Source organism: Siphateles boraxobius, unplaced genomic scaffold (assembly GCF_051911475.1).
Source record: "Siphateles boraxobius isolate OS27281-9 unplaced genomic scaffold, OSU_SipBor_1 207, whole genome shotgun sequence".
Taxonomy (NCBI): domain Eukaryota; kingdom Metazoa; phylum Chordata; class Actinopteri; order Cypriniformes; family Leuciscidae; genus Siphateles; species Siphateles boraxobius.
The window spans coordinates 201,348-223,294 of record NW_027508819.1 but is presented as its reverse complement, the minus strand read 5'-3'; the positions used below and the strand labels follow the sequence as shown (position 1 = coordinate 223,294).

At 39.2% G+C, this 21,947-nt stretch overlaps 1 protein-coding gene across 4 annotated transcripts in view; it reads left to right on the top strand.

Moving 5' to 3' along the window:
* LOC143745597 (uncharacterized) overlaps positions 1–21,947 on the top strand; it is a 43,585-nt gene that overhangs the window by 5,782 nt on the left and 15,856 nt on the right. The window contains exons 3-14 of one of the 4 annotated variants that reach the window (XM_077237711.1): positions 298–364; positions 531–902; positions 1,086–1,187; positions 18,020–18,252; positions 18,839–19,017; positions 19,097–19,190; positions 19,293–19,331; positions 19,449–19,566; positions 20,033–20,192; positions 20,423–20,596; positions 20,682–21,096; positions 21,200–21,379. In XM_077237711.1, coding sequence (XP_077093826.1) covers positions 21,032–21,096; positions 21,200–21,379 — 245 coding nt within the window. In that variant the 5' untranslated portion in view covers positions 298–364; positions 531–902; positions 1,086–1,187; ... (6 more) ...; positions 20,423–20,596; positions 20,682–21,031. Of the gene's footprint in view, positions 1–297; positions 365–530; positions 903–1,085; positions 1,188–2,103; positions 2,259–18,019; positions 18,253–18,838; positions 19,018–19,096; positions 19,191–19,292; positions 19,332–19,448; positions 19,567–20,032; positions 20,193–20,422; positions 20,597–20,681; positions 21,097–21,199; positions 21,380–21,947 lie in introns of those variants that run through there. The other 3 variants (XM_077237712.1, XM_077237710.1, XR_013206030.1) reach the window with 3 other exon arrangements.

The window sequence follows — 21,947 nt, the reverse complement described above, 5'->3', positions numbered from 1 at the left end:
TTTAAAAAATCATTTTGAGGTGAACTAATCCTTTAAGAGGGACAGTGATGGAAACATTATTTACGGCAGGCCCAGATCATCCCGAAAACAAGCAGGTCAGATTTTTTTAAATTCATGTTAATTAAAATGTAGACTTTATCTCCAGATCTAGCTTTACATCTTGGAATGGTATACAACATGATCACAAGTCATGGGTCTGAATTAGAACAAATCTGAGGTTATTATTACACACCTGTGCCTAGCATCAGGTAAAGTTTGTGTCATTGAGTGTAAAAAGCAACAGATTTTTTGATACAGCAGGTCCCAGTCACAGCCAGAGTTGGAAGACTGGTGTCTCTCATGTCAGGGCTGCGGAAACCAGTGAGTAAGTGACCAGTGACTTTCCTTCTGTTACTGCAGGTGTGTTCTTTATTTTGACTGCACTGGTTCGAAACTGTATGTTCATTTATTATAAAATGGCCATTGTTAATGCCATTCTCTTTTGTTATAATAAACTACTGTTATTTAAATATTGTGCATTGTTTCAACAGAGTCCTTCCTTCAAGAGCTTAAACGCTCACTGGGTGAGGACATACATGAGGATGAAACGGCACTTCAAGCCTCAACAGACTGGTCGACCCGAAAGAGCCTCATATCAGGGTGATGGGAGAAAGAGAGACCCCGACTGGTCAACACCATGGTGGCTCGACAACATGCGGCAACTCGGATCTGCCAACAGTGTGGAAACGGTCCAGCCGTTATCCGTTGTTGTGACTGCCGACCACACCCATTCTTCTGTGGCCAGTGTGATGTCAGGGTCCACCGAGGTCAAGTGTTCCACAACAGGGATTGAATGACACGTGCATTTTTTCGTCCGTTGCCTGCCACAACTCGTGTTGTGGAGAGGGTTCTAACCCAGTGTGGTAAGCTGTAGTTTTTGAAAGTCTCATTCTCAGACTTGTTAATTCCAGTTATCACCTGAAAAACTAAATACTGTTTTCTGATAGGTTGATGAAGCCATCAAGTACATCTGGTTTAAAAATAGTTGCCAGTAAATAAATGTTATTCTTTAATTCTCATCCATGTGTTTTTTTGTTTTTTTCAAGAGCGTCTTGTACATTTGGAGATGCCAGAGACAATATGCGGTTGTCTACGAGGATCGTCCAGTGTCATCGCAGGACAGTCCATAGTTGTGGTTACAATGAATGGTAAGAAGAACTTTATGGGTGGGGTGGGGTGGGGGTCACTTCTGTAGAAGTGGCTGCAGAATTTCACCCACAGCTATTTGCTGATCACACCTCGTATATACTCCCTCTCACTTTCTGTCACAACCCTTATGAAAATCAACCATGGTTTTACTATAGTAAAACTGTAGTTAACTACGACTGTAGTAACCATGGTATTTTGGTGCGAACAATGGTTTTTAAAAACCATGGTTTTGGTACCATGGTTTTACTACAGTTATATTGTAGTAATACTATAGTAAAACTGCAGTTTTACTAAATTATCTTGAATTACATTTAAGCCATTTAGTTACAACAAACATCTACAAAATAACAACAGAAAGAAGTTATCATTCTATGATACAGACTTTATTACAGAAATTACATAATCTGAAAGAAAATATAAACTTGCACTTGTTCCTACGTGTGACATAAAACAATAAACTACAAAGTTATACAAAATTACTGGTGATAAAGTGGTGCTGTGCAATGGTTAAAAAATGTAGTTGCTAATTTATAAATAAAAAAACAGCAATTTTAGATGAAAAATAGCTGACTTTAAATACCTTTAAATACACAGCATCTACTTCCTCTAAAATGTATATAACCTGTAAACACTTGCCCAACACAAGCATGTTTGCAATTTATACTGTACATACATTAACAGGATTACAACAATATTACTTACTACAAGAACAATCAATACTATAAATTCAGAAGAAATGAGCAGTTCTTTTAAGAATGTTTTAAATGATATCCACTCACAAGAGATGGAGACATGGAGTCACCTCCACACTTTAAATTCTAGGTGATGCAGCATCCATGCCAGTAGGTGTCAGTTTGAGTCTGTCATGTAGGCCAGTAGGTTACAGTCCGGCTTTGGTTTGGTTCGGTCTTTCAGCCCAAATGGACGCAGGACCTAAAATGAGAAGAATACACACCACATTAACACACGGCTTGCTGGAATACTCAACTGTTATTGGTCAGTTGCACATCGAGTAGCCATGTGAAAGCCCGACTATCGGTCCAATGGCGGTCTTCCAATAATACAGGTGAAGGTCTCTGCGCGTTACGGTCTTTCCTTTTACGCAACACAAGAAGATTAAATGGAATACATTTTCTCATATGTATTAACTCGTTATTCATCTGACTCCATTAATGAAAAAGGTTTTAATGATATCTGGGCATCATTAAAAGTGAGCGAATGTTTGATTATTCTTTTTTAACTCTTTAATTATGTTTTACCCGCTCAGATTAGGAAGCTATGTCACTCAGAGGTCCTCGCGTCTTCCGATCTCATGATCGCAATCTCGCCAGTTTCGGTCACCAAACAGAGGTAATTGGCTAATATCTTAGACGGTCGGATTCACTCTTACACAATCAAAAATACTTTTATATAGCCCCCTTGAATTTGTATACACTTGAATTTAAAGTGACATTTGCTTCAGGCAGATCTATGGCCACTATTACAGATATAAATTAACCAACTTTATTCCTAACCAAATAGCTTTGGATTGGCCATGCCGTGGTTTCCCACATACACTCATCTAAAGTAACATTAAATTAAAACAGAGGTAAAACAGACGCACCCAGATTTAGGTTGGTCGAGCAGTATTTTTGCTGCCCTAAACGGAAATAACTCTTCTCTGCAAAACAAGTACATGTGAATTGATACCAATTAGTTGTCACTAATCTGACACAAACTTGCGGGAACGTAAAAAAAAAAGGTTTTCTACTATGATAAGTCACTATGACTTCACTATTTACCTGGCAAACAGCTGATGGTTTCACACTCTCTCTTGTCTGTATTAAAGAAGATGATAATTAGAAATTATATTTTTGACAGTCAAAAGTTGTCCAAAGTCATTAAATGTAATGCTTAAGATCTGTGCATGGGATAGACAATTCTGTGTGGATGTCAAAATATATTAACAACACGGAACAAGATTTTAGATTCAAATTCAATTTGAATTGGTTATAGATCTGCCAGGCTCTCACACCAGCCAATCACTGCGCACTCCCTCTCCCACTTCGGTTCACCTTCGTAACACAAAATAAGATATTTTTAATGGAATTCTGAGGGCTTTTAGTCCATCCATTGGGAGCAATGCAACTAACACATTCAAGGCCCAAAACAATAGGAAAGACATCATTGAAGTAATCCATGTGACTCCAGTGGTTTAACCAATTTTATGAAGCGATGCGGGTGCTTTGTTTGTTTTTGCAAAAAAAAACACAATTTAGCACTTCATTTAGGAATCATAGATTCCCTGTAGGGGGAGCACTACAACGCATGCGTATTGTGTTGACTCAAGACCGGAAGTTGTTCTGTGAATGTGCAGATAATATTATTTTGTGAATATAGATGTAAATTATGTTGGGGGGTTTTGCGCAAAACAAAGCACTTGCATCGTTTCATAAAATTGAGGTTAAACCACTGGAGGGGTACTTTGACTGTGACGTCTTCCACCATGATAATGGGTTGGTATCGGTGGGTAGTGGGGTCTCACTTTCGTAGATCAACATTTCTTGCTCTAGCACGGCTCCTATATCTAAGGGACTTTCTGATGCGTCTGCCTCTTGGCGGTAAACATCACCAATAAGGTCCCCCAATGCACTGAGAGCTATTTTCTCCTGGCGCGTTATCCCCGTAGCCAAGGCTGCTCGCTCCGCAAACACTGGCAGCTGACTTATCTCACCTTTTATTTTCTGTCGTACCTCCTGCCGTTGGTCTCGTTCCAAATGAATTAGCCGATGGAAACGCGGGTCAAGGTAGCTAGTAGGGGTGGTGAAAAAAATCGATTATTGATTAATCGCGAATATGTTATGGACGAGTATGAATCGATTATTAAATCTTCAAAAATCGATTTTTTATTTATTTTAAAAAAAAAAGCATTATTTTATTTTGTAAAACATTTTATACCGGAAGTTGAACGTCACTAACGCACCCAGTTCCAGTTAGCAAGCGCGTGTAACGCACTGTCTATGGAGTAACCAGCCAGAGCGAGTTAGAGCAGGTGTGTAAAAGCCTGTTTGAGACTATTTACAATCGTATTTGATTGCAGAGCGCCGTAGCGCAAGCACTACCTCTCGCTCGTTCCTCTCTCTCTCTCGCGCGCGCTCTCTTACCCTCATATGAGGCGCCGTTTAGGGCTTATATCAAACTTGATTCACGCACACATATATGAAACACTTGCATACACATATATTAAGTAGTCAAACATACATGTATACTGCTGAATGCTCAAACAAATACATTATGAAATGCACAACGACACACCTAAAGTCGCTCACGCACATACACGCAAACTCTACACACACAAGATGCGCGCACATACAAACTCTCCACGCACATAGCCTACTCATATGAGACATGCGCGCGCGCACATAAACTCTCCACGCACATACTGACGCGAGCACACACACACACAAACTCAATGAGACGGAGACACAAACTCGCCTTACAAACTCAATGAGACGGAGACACAAACTCGCCTTACAAACTCAATGAGACGGAACACACACAAACTCTCCGTGCACACACACACACACACACACACACACACACACACACACACACACACACACACACACACACACACACACACACACACACACACACACACACACAAACTAATGCACATACTCATCTGAGACGCATGCTCACACAGTACATGATATGATTCTCAGTGTGAACAGAAATCACACATTGGTAAGTGCATTTTTTGTTAACAGAGATATTGTTTTTGGTTGTTTTGTTCATTTAAATAGTCTTTAGAAATAAAAGTTTATTGATCATTGAAAAGGTGTACCTTAATATTATGCCATTATCATAATTTTAGAAGATAATGGTCTCAGAACGACTTTATTATCAATATTATCGTTTATCGCAATAATTTCTTGGACAATTTATCGCCCAGCAAGATTTGTTATCATGACAGCCCTATAGGTGTTACTGAAGTTACAGTAAGTTGTTCAAAAATGTTAATTTTGTCTTCTTAATGATTAAATTGGACAATTTTCTTCTAGAAAGGTGTTCAGGTGGAGAGAAAACCTTTTCTTTACCTTGATATGTTTCGACTGCAACCTGCAGTCTTCCTCCACCTGAACAACACCTTGTCTTTCTAGAAGAAAATTTTCCAATTTCTACAGTATGTTGGTTCTGATCTACTTCCTAAAGGAAATAAGCCTTTCATTTATTTGTTATTGTTTAGTTCAACTTGATGAGTCACAACACAATGTGATGTATTCATTTCTGTGTTCTACAGAACATAAGCTACATACAAATAATTCTTAAGTTATAACTACACGACACAGAAAGTGCTTTGAGTTGTTGTTACTCAATAAAAGAGTTAAGTAATTCAGCAGCTTTTTTAAAAATTCAGACTTTTTTTAATACTGCAATCACTTTGTAGTGTATTTTCGTTTACTGATGTGAAATGGAAAATCAATAATCGCTAATCGAGAATCGTTAATAATCGAAAATTGACTGTAATCGAATCGGGACTTCAATAATCGTAATCGAATCAAATCGGGAAATCAGACAGATTAACCACCCCTAGTAGCTAGCCGTATTAAGCAGCTTGAAGGCATCTTTGTCTCGACTGTATCGATTGTAGAGGTCCGTCTTTATCTTCGTTTTCATTTCATTGAGTGCTGCCGGATCACCGGTGGATGGCTGAAGATGTGACAAAAGTACATACTTCAGGGGGAGAACAGCTGATGCTGTTGGAAATTGGTCGGTGGATAACGCCTCAGTGGCCACTTTGAATGGCTTAAGCACTGCTCTCACCTACGAAAATACACACAAACATAATTAGAATAACTTTATGGCTAGCAGCTCAACGTAACGCAGTTATGCATATGCTGCTATGCCCTCTTCTGTAGGCTATTATTAATGAAAAATCTAGCCTATTAATTGGTCAATCAATATCACCTGGTTATGCATACATACAGTACGTAGGCCTACATCATTTTTGTTACTCACCTGCTCCATAAGGGTCCGCTCGCTGGTAGTCAACTCGAGATGACAAAGTTTCTTCTCCATGATGACCGCTGCTACCGAAGCTTGTTGCTCGGTTGCCCGACACACCATGTCGTAAGTGCTGTTCCATCGGGTAGCGCAGTCGTTAATAAGCTGGTGCCTCTCGACAGCATTGATATAATTAGCCGCGTTGTCAGTGGTGATGGAAAGCACTGACTCACGACTAACGTTGTACTCTCCGAGTATGTTTGAGATGCACTCAGCAACGTTCTCGGCGGTATGGATTTTCTGCGTTTCAGCTGTTTTGAGAATTAAATCTTTTAATTCCCAGTCATTATCTATAAAATGTGCGTTGACCGTCACAGATGGCTGGACATCACTTGCCACAGAGGCATATGTGGTCAGGGCGATCTTTTTTTCACTGATCATTTGTCGGATGTTGTCTGATGTTGTGTCATAGAATTTCACAACTCTGTCAGTGATTGTTGCGTGGCTAGGAACCGTGTACCTTGGCTCAAGCTCGTGAATAAAATCTTTAAATCCAGACCCCTGCGTGATGTTGATCGGTCTCCTGTATTTACAGATAAACCGTGTCAGTTTGTCTGCTATCGTATTTTGGCGGACAGCTGGTAAGCCCCGTGATGAGGAGGGATGCAGAAAAGAAGTAATTCTTGCCTGTTTTAGCGGCGGTTCCTCGGACATCTCGCCAAGCCTGTCAGGGTGTAACGTTGTCAGGTGTGCCCTCAGGTTGCTAGTTGTAGAGTGATATTTCATTCGTACTTTGCATATTCTGCAGATTGCCACTTCTTTATTTGTGATTTTCCCATACGGTCATCCCCCAAACCAACCCCCACCCAAGTGAACATCTCCAACAACAGCGCTTGCTGAATATCAAGGGATTTTAACATCTAGTCCTAGTAAGCATAGTTTGTATGTTAGTGAGTAAGTTAGTAGTGTAGTGTATGCATGTATGGTCAGATCTGTTTCAGTCTATTTTATTCCCCCCTTTTCTTGAAGGCTTGACCCACATGTTTCTTGGCTTATTTTCGAAGGGCTTAGATGAAGTTTGTTGCATCTTTGCCTTGGACTGGGATCGTCTGTGATCTGATGGGTGTCAGTCCAATTGAATTGTATTTGAATTTCGGAATTCGTTCCAACAGCCCGAATTCACTTAAAGCTTCATATAAAGTACCCAGAAAAGTAAACTGTAAGCTAGAGCCCTATTTTACAGTGCAAATCCTCTCGATACTTTGCACTTCTATGATATAAGCTTGTTCCCACATTTAAGGGGATAGTTCATCAAAAAATGTAAATTCTGTCAGTAATTACTCACCCTCATGTTTCTCCAACCACGTAAGACCTTCGTTCATCTTCGATTTGATTAAATCGAGGAGCTGGATCACTCCTCAATAGGCTTCTAAGGGATTGAAACAAGCCGGCGCAGAAAAGTTATTAAAGACATTGTTAAAATAGTCCAAGTGACTACAGTGGCTCAATCTTAAGTTTATCAAGCGACGAGAATACTTTTTGTGCGCAAACCCCCCCAAAAATAACGACTTTATTTCAACTATTCAGTTCCTTCTCTGTGGGCCTCTAGTCAGTTCACGTAGTGTGTAAGCGTAGAGCTACGTCACACGTAGGCTCACTATTGGCCGACGCTGGTCATGTGTGTGATGCGTGTGACGTACAACACAGAACCGCTGCGCTGTTACACTACGTGAACTCACTCGAGGCCCACAGAGAAAGAAATTAATAGTTGAATAAAATTCATTATTTTTGCGCACAAAAAAAGTATTCTCATCGCTTGATAAACTTAAGATTGAGCCACGGTAGTCACTTGGACTATTTTAACAATGTCTTTAATAACTTTTCGGGGAACAAGTTTCAATCTCTGAAGAAGCCTATGGACTAGTATGGAGGAGTGATCCAGCTCTCAGATTTCATCAAAAATATCTTAATTTGTGTTTCCGAAGATGAACGAAGGTCTTACGGGGTTGGAACAACATGAGGATGAGTAAATACTGACAGAATTTACATTTTTGGGTGAACTTTCCCTTTAAGAAATTGTGTCTATGCTAAAGTGAAAGCAATTTATTTGTGTAATTTAAGCACGGCCATTGTGAACAGTATTTATCATGCACACTTGAATGTGCAAAGTAGAGCTAGGGCTACTGTATGGTGAAAGGCAAGATGTTCACTAAAAAATACAATGAACAAGTCACATGGACAATATTTTTGATACTTTCAGAATTTCACCCAATAATGGAAATTCTGTCATTAATTACTCACCCTCTTGTAGTTTTAAACCTGCAAGACTTTAGTTCATCTTTCATCTTTTAATGAAATGGGAAAGTTTTCTGTCCTTCCATTGACAGCTATGCAACTACCACTTTGATGCTTCAAAAAAGTTCATAGAGATTTAAAAACTAATCCATTTGAAATGAGAAGTTAAGTAAATTTTTTTTTGAAGAGACCACCGCTTTATATAATAAACAGATTGTATTTTGATTATATTCACATGTAAACATTGAACAAACACAAGCTAGACCGCACTTGCTTTGACAAGCGAGAACAAACCTCAGTGGTTGTTGCGGAAGCTTACGTGCTGCGAAACACTGGAGAATGAACCTCATTAGTTTTCGCACGTCAAGCAAACATGTTTGACCTTTCATTTACCACAAATTATGTGTGAATTGATGAATATTTATATGTGAATAAAAGCCCTAAATTAAATCTGTTCATCATATAAAACGATTGTATCTCTACAGAAAAACTTTGACAAAACTGCTCGATTATAATTATTTTACGATCTCTTTATTATGGTAGCATACAGGCAGCAAAAGACAATTTGAAATATAATATGCAAAATGGCAATATATTATTCAAATTTACATTTTCCATACCATATGTGCAATGTTTAGGGCAAAGTGACAAATCAAATTTAATAATATAATTAAAATATAATCCCCCTCCTAATAATGTCCAGAATGGTACCAAACGTCTACAGCAGTACAAATAGGTTCTGTACTCATAAAACGAGGCATTGGAAAGTTTGTAAACATCAGGAGTTTATTTAAATAACACTTGCCTGACGGCTCCGGCTACTGCTAACCTGACGGTGACGTCACTTCAGTGATTTGGGAAAAGCCCGTAAAAGTCCTGACAGAAAGCGATGCATAAGGATGTAGTAATTTAGACTAAACCACTCAACTCATATGGGTTAGTTTTACAATCACTTTATGAACTTTTTAAAGCGTTAAAGTGGTAGTTGCTTAGCTGTCTATGGGGGGGTCAGAAAGCTCTCAGATTTCATTATTAAGATCTTCATTTGTGTTCCAAAGATGAACGAAAGTTTGGAACGACATGAGGGTGAGTAATTAATGACAGAATTTTCATTTTTGGGTGAACTTTCCCTTTAACATGTTCAAGCTAAAATTGTAGCAAAATTATCATTTAAATGCTATTTTTCTTAATTGCATTTACACTCAGTTAAGACACTTACGATTCTATTTTTATTAAATACCGCAATGAATGTAGCAAAATTACATGCGGATTTGAAAATGCATTCCGGGCCAATCACATCCCCGTCCTGTCAATCACTGCATCAAATGCCTTAATTTGCTACAATATTAGCTTGAGCATCTTAAACATCTAATTTCTGTAATACATTTTAAATGTCATTTTTAAAAACTTATAAAATGTTTATGTTTAAATTATGTGTTAAAGCTAGTGTAGTAATGCAAATTATTACATTATTGATTTTGAATAATTTTTTTGCTCCAGATGTTGCACATATCGTATGGAAAATGTAAATTCAAAAACAGAAATACATTGCCATTTTACACATTGCATTGCCATTTTGCACGTTACATTTCAAATTGACATTTGGTACCTGTATGCTACTATACTTTATGAATTAAGTGAAAGACATCTTTCAGATTTCATTTGAAGTGCAGTTTTACTGTGCTTTATCAAGATTGACATCACTCTGTCATTATGGCAAACAAACTCTTAGGACTAAAAATTCAAACTCATCAGAAAAAATAATATCATAAGATTAAGAAACTCAAATAACTCATAGTACTGATACTTGCCTCACAGCTGAGGATGCAGTCATGCTTTCAGATGTGTGATCAGTGAGACCAGTTTACCCATCATCTTCATTAGGGCTGCAACTGACGATTATTTTGATAATCAATTAATTGGACGGTTATTTTTTCGATTAATTGGATAAAAAATGTTTTAATTAAATTTGATTTTTTGTTTTTTATAACTAAATAAAACTCTAAATCAGGGTATTTATGTGTAAAAGTGTACTTTAAAGGGGTGGTAAAAGCTTGATTGTGTTTGTGGGGTGCACTGTAACATGTGTTCATGCTTCGTTTTTAAAAAAAATTGCATTATTTTTCATATATTCTACCTTTATTCTACACTGCTCTGTCCCTCCTTGTAAAAATGCTCTGATGGTTTCCGGGTTCTATGAAGCCAGTCCCTCAGAAATACGCAACGGGCTCAGATTGGTTAGCTGGCCCAGTGTGTTGTGATTCGCTAACCGCCTAGTGCATGTTTTCCGTCACGCCCCTTGCCTTTACCGGTAGCCTAGTTTGTGCTTTGGTGTATTATAAACAATGGCGTCAATAAAACCATACCAAACCGAATCAGACCCAGAGAATGTTAGTGAAGATGATCGAGCAGAACCTGTTCAAGAACGGCTGTTAAACGACGTTTCAGAAAGGTTTGTTTTTTGTTTTCTCATTACCTTTTAGATACGCTGTTATTTCATTGTACTAATAATTGTAGTATTACAAAAAAATAAGCTTCATAAACAAGAAATTCATATAATCGTTCTAACAAATTATACTACAGTCCTCAAAGGGATTTTTTTTAGTAAAGACTGCGGATCTATAGTGATCGTTTCTGACTGTATGGCAGTTACTTTTGTATTTTTAGAACGATTGTAGCCAAATATCTGTCGACAGAACTATCAACCCAAAACGAACACTAAACATTGGATTTACTACAGTAGCCAAATCAAACACAGAACCATGTTTATGTAGAACATGTTTATGTTTTGTAGATAAACAAGCGATAAACAATACATAAAAGCTCTAATCAAAGAATAATTAGAACTCTAATTCCAAGTTCGCTGTTGAGATTTTAAAAAAGTTTGTAACGTTAGGTGTTTGTCGGATAACGTTAAGTATGAATGAGCATTTAACAAGCTGGTTTGCAGAGCCAAACAGTGTTGTCATTTGTTTACTTCCTTGCTACAACGTACTATTAACAATACGAACTATTACAGGAAAACACATCGACGAAAAATAAATCATACTTACAGATTGTGGCCCGTAAACAACAGCTTCTGTTCTTAAAGTTGGAACTGCTCCATCTTTCAGGACAAGCCATTGTGCGAATCCTGCATTGAACTCGCCAAGATTGTGGAAGCTTTCCTCCGTAACATGTGCAGCACAGAGAGCGAGATTTGGGTAACAATTAACCATTGATCCTAACTCCCCCGACCCTAGGAAGGCTGAACAAAGTGGACCTGCAATCCGGGCACTGATGAAAATAACAGCGTTTCGACGACATTGCGGCGGCAACAACACTCCTATACCACAATAACTCTTCTCCAACGCAATATAAAATGGCCTCGCACCCCTTATTTCGTATTCTCGGAGGAGGGGTTTATTGGGGTTTGCTGACGTCAGCAACCCTGGAGGAATGTCGTGTAGTCCAAAACCGGCTGTTTGCTGTAGTCCTTAGAAATTGATTTCTTTAAAAGCAAATATCTCCGTTTGCTTTGAACTTTGAGCGCTGTAACTTTGCAGATGTTGTTTATGCTCAAACAGCAACATTACTGACTAACTAAAGTTAGAAAATTGAAATCGTGTTTTACCAAATCTTTAAAAAGGGCAAAAGCCACACATTGAGTTTTACAAATATAATATTTTTTTTTTACATTTTAAACCTTAATATATTGATAAGTTAAATATAGACAGACTGAAAACAAGCATGTGAACGTAGTAGAGCCGCAGTAGATCGCGTTTTAAAAACAATTGAAACTTGTTAGACAAATGCTATAAAAAGAGAACGAATGGAGGTACGCAGCAAGCTAACAGGCTTGATTAAAAGGACAGGAATGATGCATTAGTGCACATGCATCGCTGAAAACCACTGACTACAGTGACTAAAAAACAAAATATTTTACTGCTGCTGTTATTAACTGCCTTTATATTTAATGCTTCACTTTGTAAACACAGTTTTAATTGAACCTATTTCTGCGGTAGCGCTATATTAATCCATGACTTATGTTGCGAGCGAACTGATTGCGCATCCTGATGCTCGAGACAAAATAGATCTAGTGTGACTGTCCCGAAGTTAGTAAACAAAGCTGTTTACACAGTAGCATTGTTTTCTCAGATCAGATAGCTATCTGATCGTGAAAAGACCAGGGGCCTCATGTACAAAGACTTGCGTTGAATTCATACTAAAACATCGCGTACGGACAAAGCTGTAAATGTGCGTACGCACAAAAAAAACCAGATGTATGAATCTCTGCGTACGAAGGATCCCACGCATATTCTCTTTGTACATCCCAATTAACGTAAAAATGAGCGCACATGCACGAGCACAACGCCCCACCCAGTATCCTCCCTTAATTAAATAAATTTAAATATGGCAATGAGTCCACTTTGGCAAAAGAAAGGAGTAAGAAAATGGCTAAAGCAAGCGGCAAGAAGCGAAACTTTACAGAAAGTGAATTGGAGGTGCTACGGAGGTAGAAACGAGAAAAAAAAATATTTGGAACTTTGTCCTCCGGAATTAATAACAAAAGGAAAAAATATGAGTGGGAGAGTTTGTCTGATGCCGTCGATGCGGAGGGACCTGAAAGTCGCACTGTAAATGACCTTAAAAATAAATGGTCTGATATAAAGGTGGACGTTAAATGGAGAACTGCTGCGCACCGAAAAAGTGTGGGCAGAACAGGCAGTGGTAAAGGGGTCGATGAACTTACACCCTTTGAGCAGAGAGTTGCCTCAATTATGGGTGACACTTTACTCTCTGGAGTAGTATCTGCTGCTGTGGGAGACTCGGATTTACTACAGGACTGCCAGGAAACCAAGTGTTGTCAGCACCTGCAAGGGAACGGCTATTGCGTGGCTCCTCGCTGTCTCTCTCTCTAGATTCGGACCCAACTCAACACAGAGCTCCAAGAGGATAGCCCTTGGAAATCTGAAATGGCTGATAAGCCAGTCATCATCCTGGGCCAGAAAATTATTGTGGTCCCTAAAAACTCGTTCTCTTCGGATTCTGCCATTAGCAATGTCCTCTAATAAGGCCAAAGCTGCCATTGCCATAGACTAAGGGTTGTATCAATTTGCATATGCTTTTATACGTTCTTACTTAATTGCATAGTTGATAGAATATTCCCATAAGGCTCGTGTGACAATATATGTAAATTATTTTATAAATTGCAAATTAATAGCAATGCTTCCCACAGGTGGTAGTGCGATAGACTTGTTGAACAATTCGTGGTGTAATGTTTGCAACTTTACTTCATTGCCTGTAAGAGTCGCCAACGGACAAAAAATATGAGAAATGTACGTACGCCAGACATGAAATTGGCGTGGAGGAACGCACATTCTCACGTTGATTTAACTGTTAGTACAATCCGACCGTGAGCGTGAAAGCTGGCGTACGCAAAGTTTTTGTACGTACGCAAGATTGATACATGAGGCCCCAGGTGTAAATAACTTTCGAAACGCATTCGAGACGGATTTGAATCCGATCGCTCAAACCACTTCAGGAGGAGATCTGAGACTCATTCCAGACGAAACTGGACAAGTGTAAATGCATCTGGTTGTTGAAACCACATATGTAAATTTTACTCCTCCCAAAAATTTAAAAAAATAAACATGTGAGAGCGTGTTATAGGCTATATGTCATGTTATAGCCAGATGTGAAGGCGCTACTGCAACACGCATTACCGCAGATGAGCATCTATTCATCAAGCCAACCAGCAAACTATCGCAAATCAAAGTTAAATTGTAATGCCTAACCAGCAGAGGGAGCTCTCACCAGAATACTGACTGTGATCCATGCCCTCTTCTTCTACACTCATTTCCTGTTTGCCTTCCTTTATAACCAGAGACCATGCTTGCACACATTGCAAAGTATTGCCAGTTTACCTGCCTTACCAAGTGTTTTGACCACTTTGCATTGCCTGTCTGTGTATGATCTTGCCTGATTCTCTGTTTATTGATATCTGGATTATCCCTTTGTTTTGGTTGCCTGTTTGGACTGATGTTTCTGCTTGGACCCCTGGCCTGGCTACTGACTTACGCCTTCTGGATTTCCCCACTGGATATTGACTTCTCTGACTGCTAACTTGGCTTTGACCCGCTGCCTTCCTGTCTTTGTTTGTGGTGACTATATCTAATAGACTTCCGCACATGGATTCTCACTCTACCTCTGCATCCTCCTTACAGAATACTTCGCCAACCTTGAGTCCAGTGGGAGTTTCGAACATGCAAGCAGCATTTGCTTATCAGAACGAGGTATTAAAGAGTTATCAGGAACAACTAACCAAGCTCCAGTCGATCAACGAACATCTGACTCACTACATCCAATCTCTTCCACTATCCATACCGAAGATGGTAAATTTCGCACTTCCTGAGAAATTTGATGGTTCTGCCGAACAATGTAAGGGCTTCGTTCGCCAAGTGAAGCTATACTTTGATCACCAAGGAGAGGAATTTGAATCTGAGGAAAAGAGATGTGTATTTCTAATGACACTGTTAACGGGGAGAGCGATCGACTCGGCTGCAGCAGTTTGGGACTCTGATTCACGATTCAAATATTCGGTGGATTAATTCATTCAACAACTCCGTGAAGTGTTTGAATACCCTGCCGGATGTAGGGATGCACCAACCCGATACTCAGTATCGGTAACGGCTCCGATACTGCCATTTTTGCCGGATCGGGTATCGATCAGAAGAGGCCGATCCAAATCCGATATTATGTGTATATTATGTGTGTTTTTTATAAAGCACCATAAAGTTTTCGTGCACTATATTACAAGTGTACTGAAGCCATTATATAGCATAATGTGAGATAGAAATGAACATTTAAGTCATTAAATTCAGGATCAAGTAAACTTTTCTCTCCGCTGTGGCTGTCAATCATTCTTCATTCAGCATTCAAACAGCGCGTCGCTTTCGGTTACGACAGTCAACTCGATGAAACTCTCTCCAAGATGATTCAGTGTTACTAATATTAAACTTGCTCTGTAGATAAAGGTCTATGGTTTTGCATAAAACAACTTTATCTTGCTGGACTTTATTGCTGTAACTTAATCATGTTACTTTCTACCGGGTGTCTGTTAGATCACAACACTAGAGTCAGGGCACTATAATTGTTCTTCACGCGACAGTAACTGAAATTTAAAACGGTTAAAAGAAAAGGCACAATAAACTATTGCATAGATAGATACTGTGTAATACACTACGCATCAATATGTCTTTTGTTTGTGCTTTGAACTTTTCAATGCGGATTCGACGCGCTGTGACTCCGTGTTGCTTCAAGCGCATCATTCTGCGCTCGGGATGCGCATAAGCGCTTTGTGCCGCACTGTATAGCAGCCTTTCCTATCATAATACAGTGACGCAATGAAAGATTATGAATAGCCTTTCTTGTTCTGTTCTATCTATCATATGTTGCAGCCTCATTAAACAGCTGTGCTATACATATAAAACATGTCTCAATTGTATAGTAGCCTATATGAAATAATTTATCTTTTTGATTTTTGTAATCTTGTTTTTCATAAATGTATTTTACAACAATACAAAGGAGCAATGTGTAACGTTTTATCAGATTTAGTGTTACACATATTGTCTCATTTGTTTTTTCACTAAATGTTCAGATTTTTTTACAATTATTGTGGACTCATGATTTTTCTAGACAAAATTTTACTGCTGAATTATCCACTAATCTAGTTTATAATAGCATTTTTGTCATAGATTATGATCATATATTTTTGGGATTTGTTTGTCTTTATACTGAATTTGTGTGTATTTAGTAGATTGTGTTTAACACACAAAAGAGTGATTATCAGTTCAACACACAGAGAGTTATATAAATTCTACTTGATTAAAAAAAAAAACTGCGCTGGTATCGGATCTGCATCGGTATCGGTCGATACTCAGAATCTTTGGTATTGGATCGGATCGATTCTGAAAAAAGTGGTATCGGTGCATCCCTAGCCGGAGGTAAAGATGTATCCATGTATATACCTCCAGACCTCCTTCTGTGCCGTCTTGGGACCTTTCCACGTTCCTTGGGGCTCTGAAAGGTCCACCTTTTGAACCTCTCCAGTTGGTTGATCTTAAACCTCTCTCGCTAAAGACTGCTCTCCTGCTGGCACTGGCATCTATCAAGCGAGTGGGAGATCTGCAGGCTCTTTTCCGTGAGCCCTTCATGTTTGGAGTTTGGATTGGATGACTCCAGGGTTATCCTCAAACGCAGACATGGTTATGTACCCAAAGTGCTCTCAACGCAGTTTAGAGCACAGGTTATCACGTAATTAGCCCTTCTGCTGAGGATGGAGAGGCTAATCGACTCTGCTCTGTCAGAGCACTGAGAATCTGTCTGGAGCGTTCTGCGTCTTTTAGACAATCAGAACAGCTCTTTGTCTACTTTGGTGGCCGATCCAAGGGTGATCCAGTCACTAAGCATAGACTGTCTAGATGGATAGTGGATGCCATATCTATGGCATATACCTCAGTGGATCAGGTTTGCCCTATAGGTTTCAAGGCTCATTCGACTAGAGGTAGGGCTGTAGTACTCAAGTCCGGTCTTGGACTCGAGTCCAGACTCGAGACCGTTTTTCTATGGTCTCGGACCTGTATTGGACTCGCTGGTATTCGGACTCGGGCTTGTCTCGGTCTCGGCCACTGGTCTTGCCAAATATGGTTTTGGTCTCGACCGAGTCCAGGTGTCTTTATTATGTTCCCAGTAACGTATTATTGTAGTATGCACCCGCAGACTTCCGCAGAAACCTCCGCAGAGTGTAGTGCCTGTCATTGACAAGTACGACCTGCGCGTGTGTGATTTATTTTCTACTATTTGCTACTGCAATACCGGTGCATAGCTAAAATAACAGATCTGTCTATTCACTGCCGATCATAATAGGAAATTGCTATATGGACAGTTTCCCCAAAGCGAATAGCTACGCAATACTCGTTCCCTACTCTCAGGGAACTGAGGTTACGATAGTAACCGAGTAGGTACTATTATTGAAAAGGTACAAAATTGTTCTTTGAGGAAGACTATTTCTACCATCGTGTACCTTTTTTTTTCTGGGAGTGAATTAAAAAAAAAATTGCTTTACTACTAAAACCATGGTTAATTTTTAGTTACTATGATTTTACTACAAAAACCATAGTTAAACCATCGTTACTACAAAAAAAAAACATGGTTCATTTTTGTAAAGGAATTAAGCACATATACGAATCATGAATGTTACATTCATACATGTTACTTTGTGCCAAAAATGCTCTTTATCATGGCTGGAAATCCAGAGGTGTCAATAGGTTGTGTGTTGATTAGATTGGCTGGGCCCACCTATGTGGAGGAAAACAATTAAGCTTTGTTTGAATGGGGATAGTTAATTTGCCTGACAAATGTGTGACTTCCAATATAGTGCCTTACAAAATGTTTGTATTAGTGTCCTCCTGATCCATCCTTAGTCAAAGGTTCCCATATCAGTTGTCAGAATGACACAGTTTGCGTCTGTCAGAATTAACTTTGAGTATATATTTCCTTCTTTTTCCAGGGCAATATGATCTCAGATTGCCTCAGATTAGATGCAAGGCATGTAAAGCAACTTGGAGTCCTGGAGTGGATGACCTGATCCGTAATGACTACTGGTCTGCCACTTCTCACTATTCAACTGTGTATGCGACAGATGTCCTTTTTTCTTTTGAAGAGCTGAAGATGCCAGCTCCAGGGATGTCTAGCCAAGCATTTCTTAGAATGCTGGATCAACGCACTGTTGGCTTTGGCGTTGTAAGTATTTGTGGTAATAATTGCGTAACTCAAGAAATAATACTATGAGGGCATGATGATGATGATGATGATAGTACACATGAACATTTGCACTGTTTAGGAAAAAAGTTGTGTTAAATTTAGACCCTTTGTAAACAACCATAAAATCATGTTCTCTCATCAGTCATGCAGTTTGCACTGAGACATTTCTGAAAAAATGTCATTCTAAAAAATTTCATTCTGAAAAAGGTCATTCTGAAGATCTCAACTTCAACTCCATTGGCTACAGACTTTAACATCTTCTCCCCAATATCATTTCCTGATCCCAGAAGTGTTCCCTTGGATTAATGGGCCAAACATTGCACAGGCTTACTTCTAAACAATATGGAAGCTGTTGTAGCCCTCTTTGCGTATAGATTTATACTGAATGTCACACAATATCCTGTATGTTTAATGGCCAGGTCTCCCAAATACACCAGTGTATAGTGTGTGAGTGAAGTTTACACATTGTTTATTTCCTTTGATATGTATTCTAAAGAGTGGTTACGAAATTAGTACAAACATCAAGAAATGTATCCATTTAGAGCATTTCTCTTCTTTGAAATAGAGCGGAAACATCACAGCAGACAGCTTCCGCAAAAGCTTCTTAGAGTGGGAGGCTGTCTGATTCGAATTGGACAAATTATGCCAGGAGGACCACTTTGACTGCCCAGCGTGCAGCCCAGACATGCTTGCAGTATCCATTGATGGAAACCTCAAGCACTACAGATTCAAGAGTGCAGCAAGGTACTTACAAATCCTGTGTGTGCATCATATGAATTTTGAAATGAATATTTAAAGTTAATATGTATCTCTCTTAATTTAGATTGGAGGAACAAGCCATCTTTGATGGCGTGTTCATCGCGAATGATGATGATGTCGCAAGATTCGTGGATTATGTCCATACCTCAACCAGTCATGTAAACTTGCACAACTTCACTATATTTACCTATAAAACACCACGTCCTAGAGAGGACTTTGTTTGAACAAGTTTGGACTGTTAACTATCTTCCATGTTTTAGGTGTCTGGAAGAGGTGTCTGTAGAGGGCAGTGGTCAGCGGTGCGTGAAACGTCTCAGAAGTCCTAAAAATGATTGTCCATGACATTTTCTTTCCCTAAAAAAACCAGCATAAGGTTGTTGCCACTTAGGTTTTGTTTTTTCTTGTCTTTTTTAAAGGTAAAATGGAGTGGAGCATATCAGGAGGGGGCTGGTTCGACTCTTGGGGAAGAGGTGGAGCAGTGCAACACCTTCCTCTCGAGGATTGCTGTTACCGCCAAGCACATGTCAAAAGCAGGTAAGGTAACCAGTAAATTTTGATCCTGATGACAATGGTGAGCCACTTTGACTCTGAAAATATAAAGCTCAGAATATTCAACTCAACTCAACTCAACTCAACTCAACTTTATTTATAGAGCACTTTCAAAACCACAAGTGGAACCAAAGTGCTGTACAGAAGGTATAAAATAAAAAATAAAATTTAAAAACAAAGACATAAAAACAATGCAAACATATGACATAAAAACTACATTGTAATCGTAGTCAAAGAGCACATACTCTGATTGCTGATGACGTGTGGAAAAGATGTGGATAATAAAGAACCTAACTAACCTAACTATACTCAACCTTAGCTACAAGTGTAGCCTCAGTTACAGAGAAATATGAAAATATTGTTGAGGCTTTATTTTGCTCATACACCAGAATTAATATTTATGGATGGAATCAAGAATCATATTTCTTATCTCTTCATTTCTTCCTCTCAGCAACAACATCCCCAAATGATGCTGATGTTGCTGCTGTTGCCAGCCGAATTGAGGAGCTGGTGGCAAGTGTTAAGAGGAGGTCCCAGCGTCTTTATAAAGATAGTGACGGATGCATAGGACGTGCCCGGATCCGCCAAAAGATCAGGGAGGAAAAATAAATGTAAATTCTGTAGAGGAAATGTATTACACCTTGGTTCCTAATGCAGAAAAACTGACCTTGGACACCATTCTATCTGAAGAGTACAAGTGTTCAAGTGTACACAATTGCGTTGACTATGTGAAATAGTCACATAGTGGCACAAAATCTGTCATGCCTCGATTGTAACCCCAGAAAATCTTTAAATCCTAATCTTAAATACAACCGACTTAAGTTTCATCAATGTATTCCAGACTCTGTAGATCTAAGGACAAAGAGGAAGGCGTTCGACATAGTGATGGCAGTAAGGAGACTTGAGGAGGAGAAGAGGATTCTTATTGCAGAGATGAACAAGCATTGGACGTTTCTTTGCACCCGTGCAGACACCCTGAAGCAGATGTCATCCCAGCTTTCTAATGTGACATCAGGTATGTATTGGTTATACTTGGCATACATTACAATATTTCGGAAAGTTTCTAATTAATAAAGGCTCAACGTGTTTTAACATGTAAGGTGAGACGTGGGGCCTGCTTCAAGATGGTATCCAAGGTCTACGGAGCTTGACGATGAAGAACAAGCAAGCAACAGCCTGGCAAAGCATGCAAATAACTATTATGTTCAAGTCCTGACTGAAACAGAAATTAACTTTGATAGTGATTCTGAAGAATACCATACCAGTAGTGACTCTGAGCAAGATTAAACATGGCCAGAGTCCTTGTTTATGCTGTGGTGTGCTGGGGAGGCAGCATTAAGAAGAGGGCTGCTGGGACAGGCTGGGAAGGAATGCTGGCTCTGTGTTTGGCATGGAGCTGGAGTTAATCATTTAACAAACCGAGGATCATTTGCAGTAGAAGGCTTCTGTCATGTTCAACATTGAGGAGGTCCTTTGTCCCCAGGGCAAACCAGCAACTCAATGTCACACAGAAGGGTAGGGGAGAAATGGACTTTTCAGCATGAGTCTCTCGCTGCCCCAACCATCACATCACTTTGTCTATTGTCTAGTATCCACTATCCATTTGACTGTCTTGCAGGCTACATGAGAGGCATCTAGCTGTAGCCCCGCAGACTCACTTCTTGCTAGACACCAGTGGCTGGACACCAGTGGATGGACAGCAGACGTCATTTCCGTATCGTCATTCACTTTTCAAATTGACGTCATTTCCATATCGTCATTCACTTTTCAAAGTTGACGCGCCATGCAGATGTCAGCGGTAAGAAAAAAATAATAAACTGTCGATGATTTATAGGTCATGTCAGAATTCAAATGCACAAACTAGCTAGTAAAAAAGAATCATCTTGTTTTCAAGGTACTGTGTCGTGTTTTTTAAAGGTATTAGTGAACTATGGTGTGCCTCAATTCTAGAGCTAGGTTGCTACAATAGATTTTCCAATTAAATCGTTCTTTGAGTGGTATGATTTAATATTGTAAATGCGTTTTTTTCACTTGGATGTGTGAAGATTGTACCCAGTTAACGAGATCTCATAGAACAGTCTTGGCAGAGAATAGTCTAAAATGCTAGGTTGTCTATGCACACGAGAGTTTGTTAGCTAGCTATGTTTTTTTTGTTTTTTGTTGAAGTAGTACTTTTCCCTATGCCCGTGTAAATGCCTGATGTTTAATATGTTTATGATGGTGTTTAATGCGCTTTGGTGGCCATGGGTCTGTTGAAAGCGCTATATAGCCTAAATGCAGTCCATTTACCATTTTACATATTTTGTATAGGAGAATGTTAACATTTATATAAGTTTTTTTTGGTTTTTCTTACCTCACTATTTTTT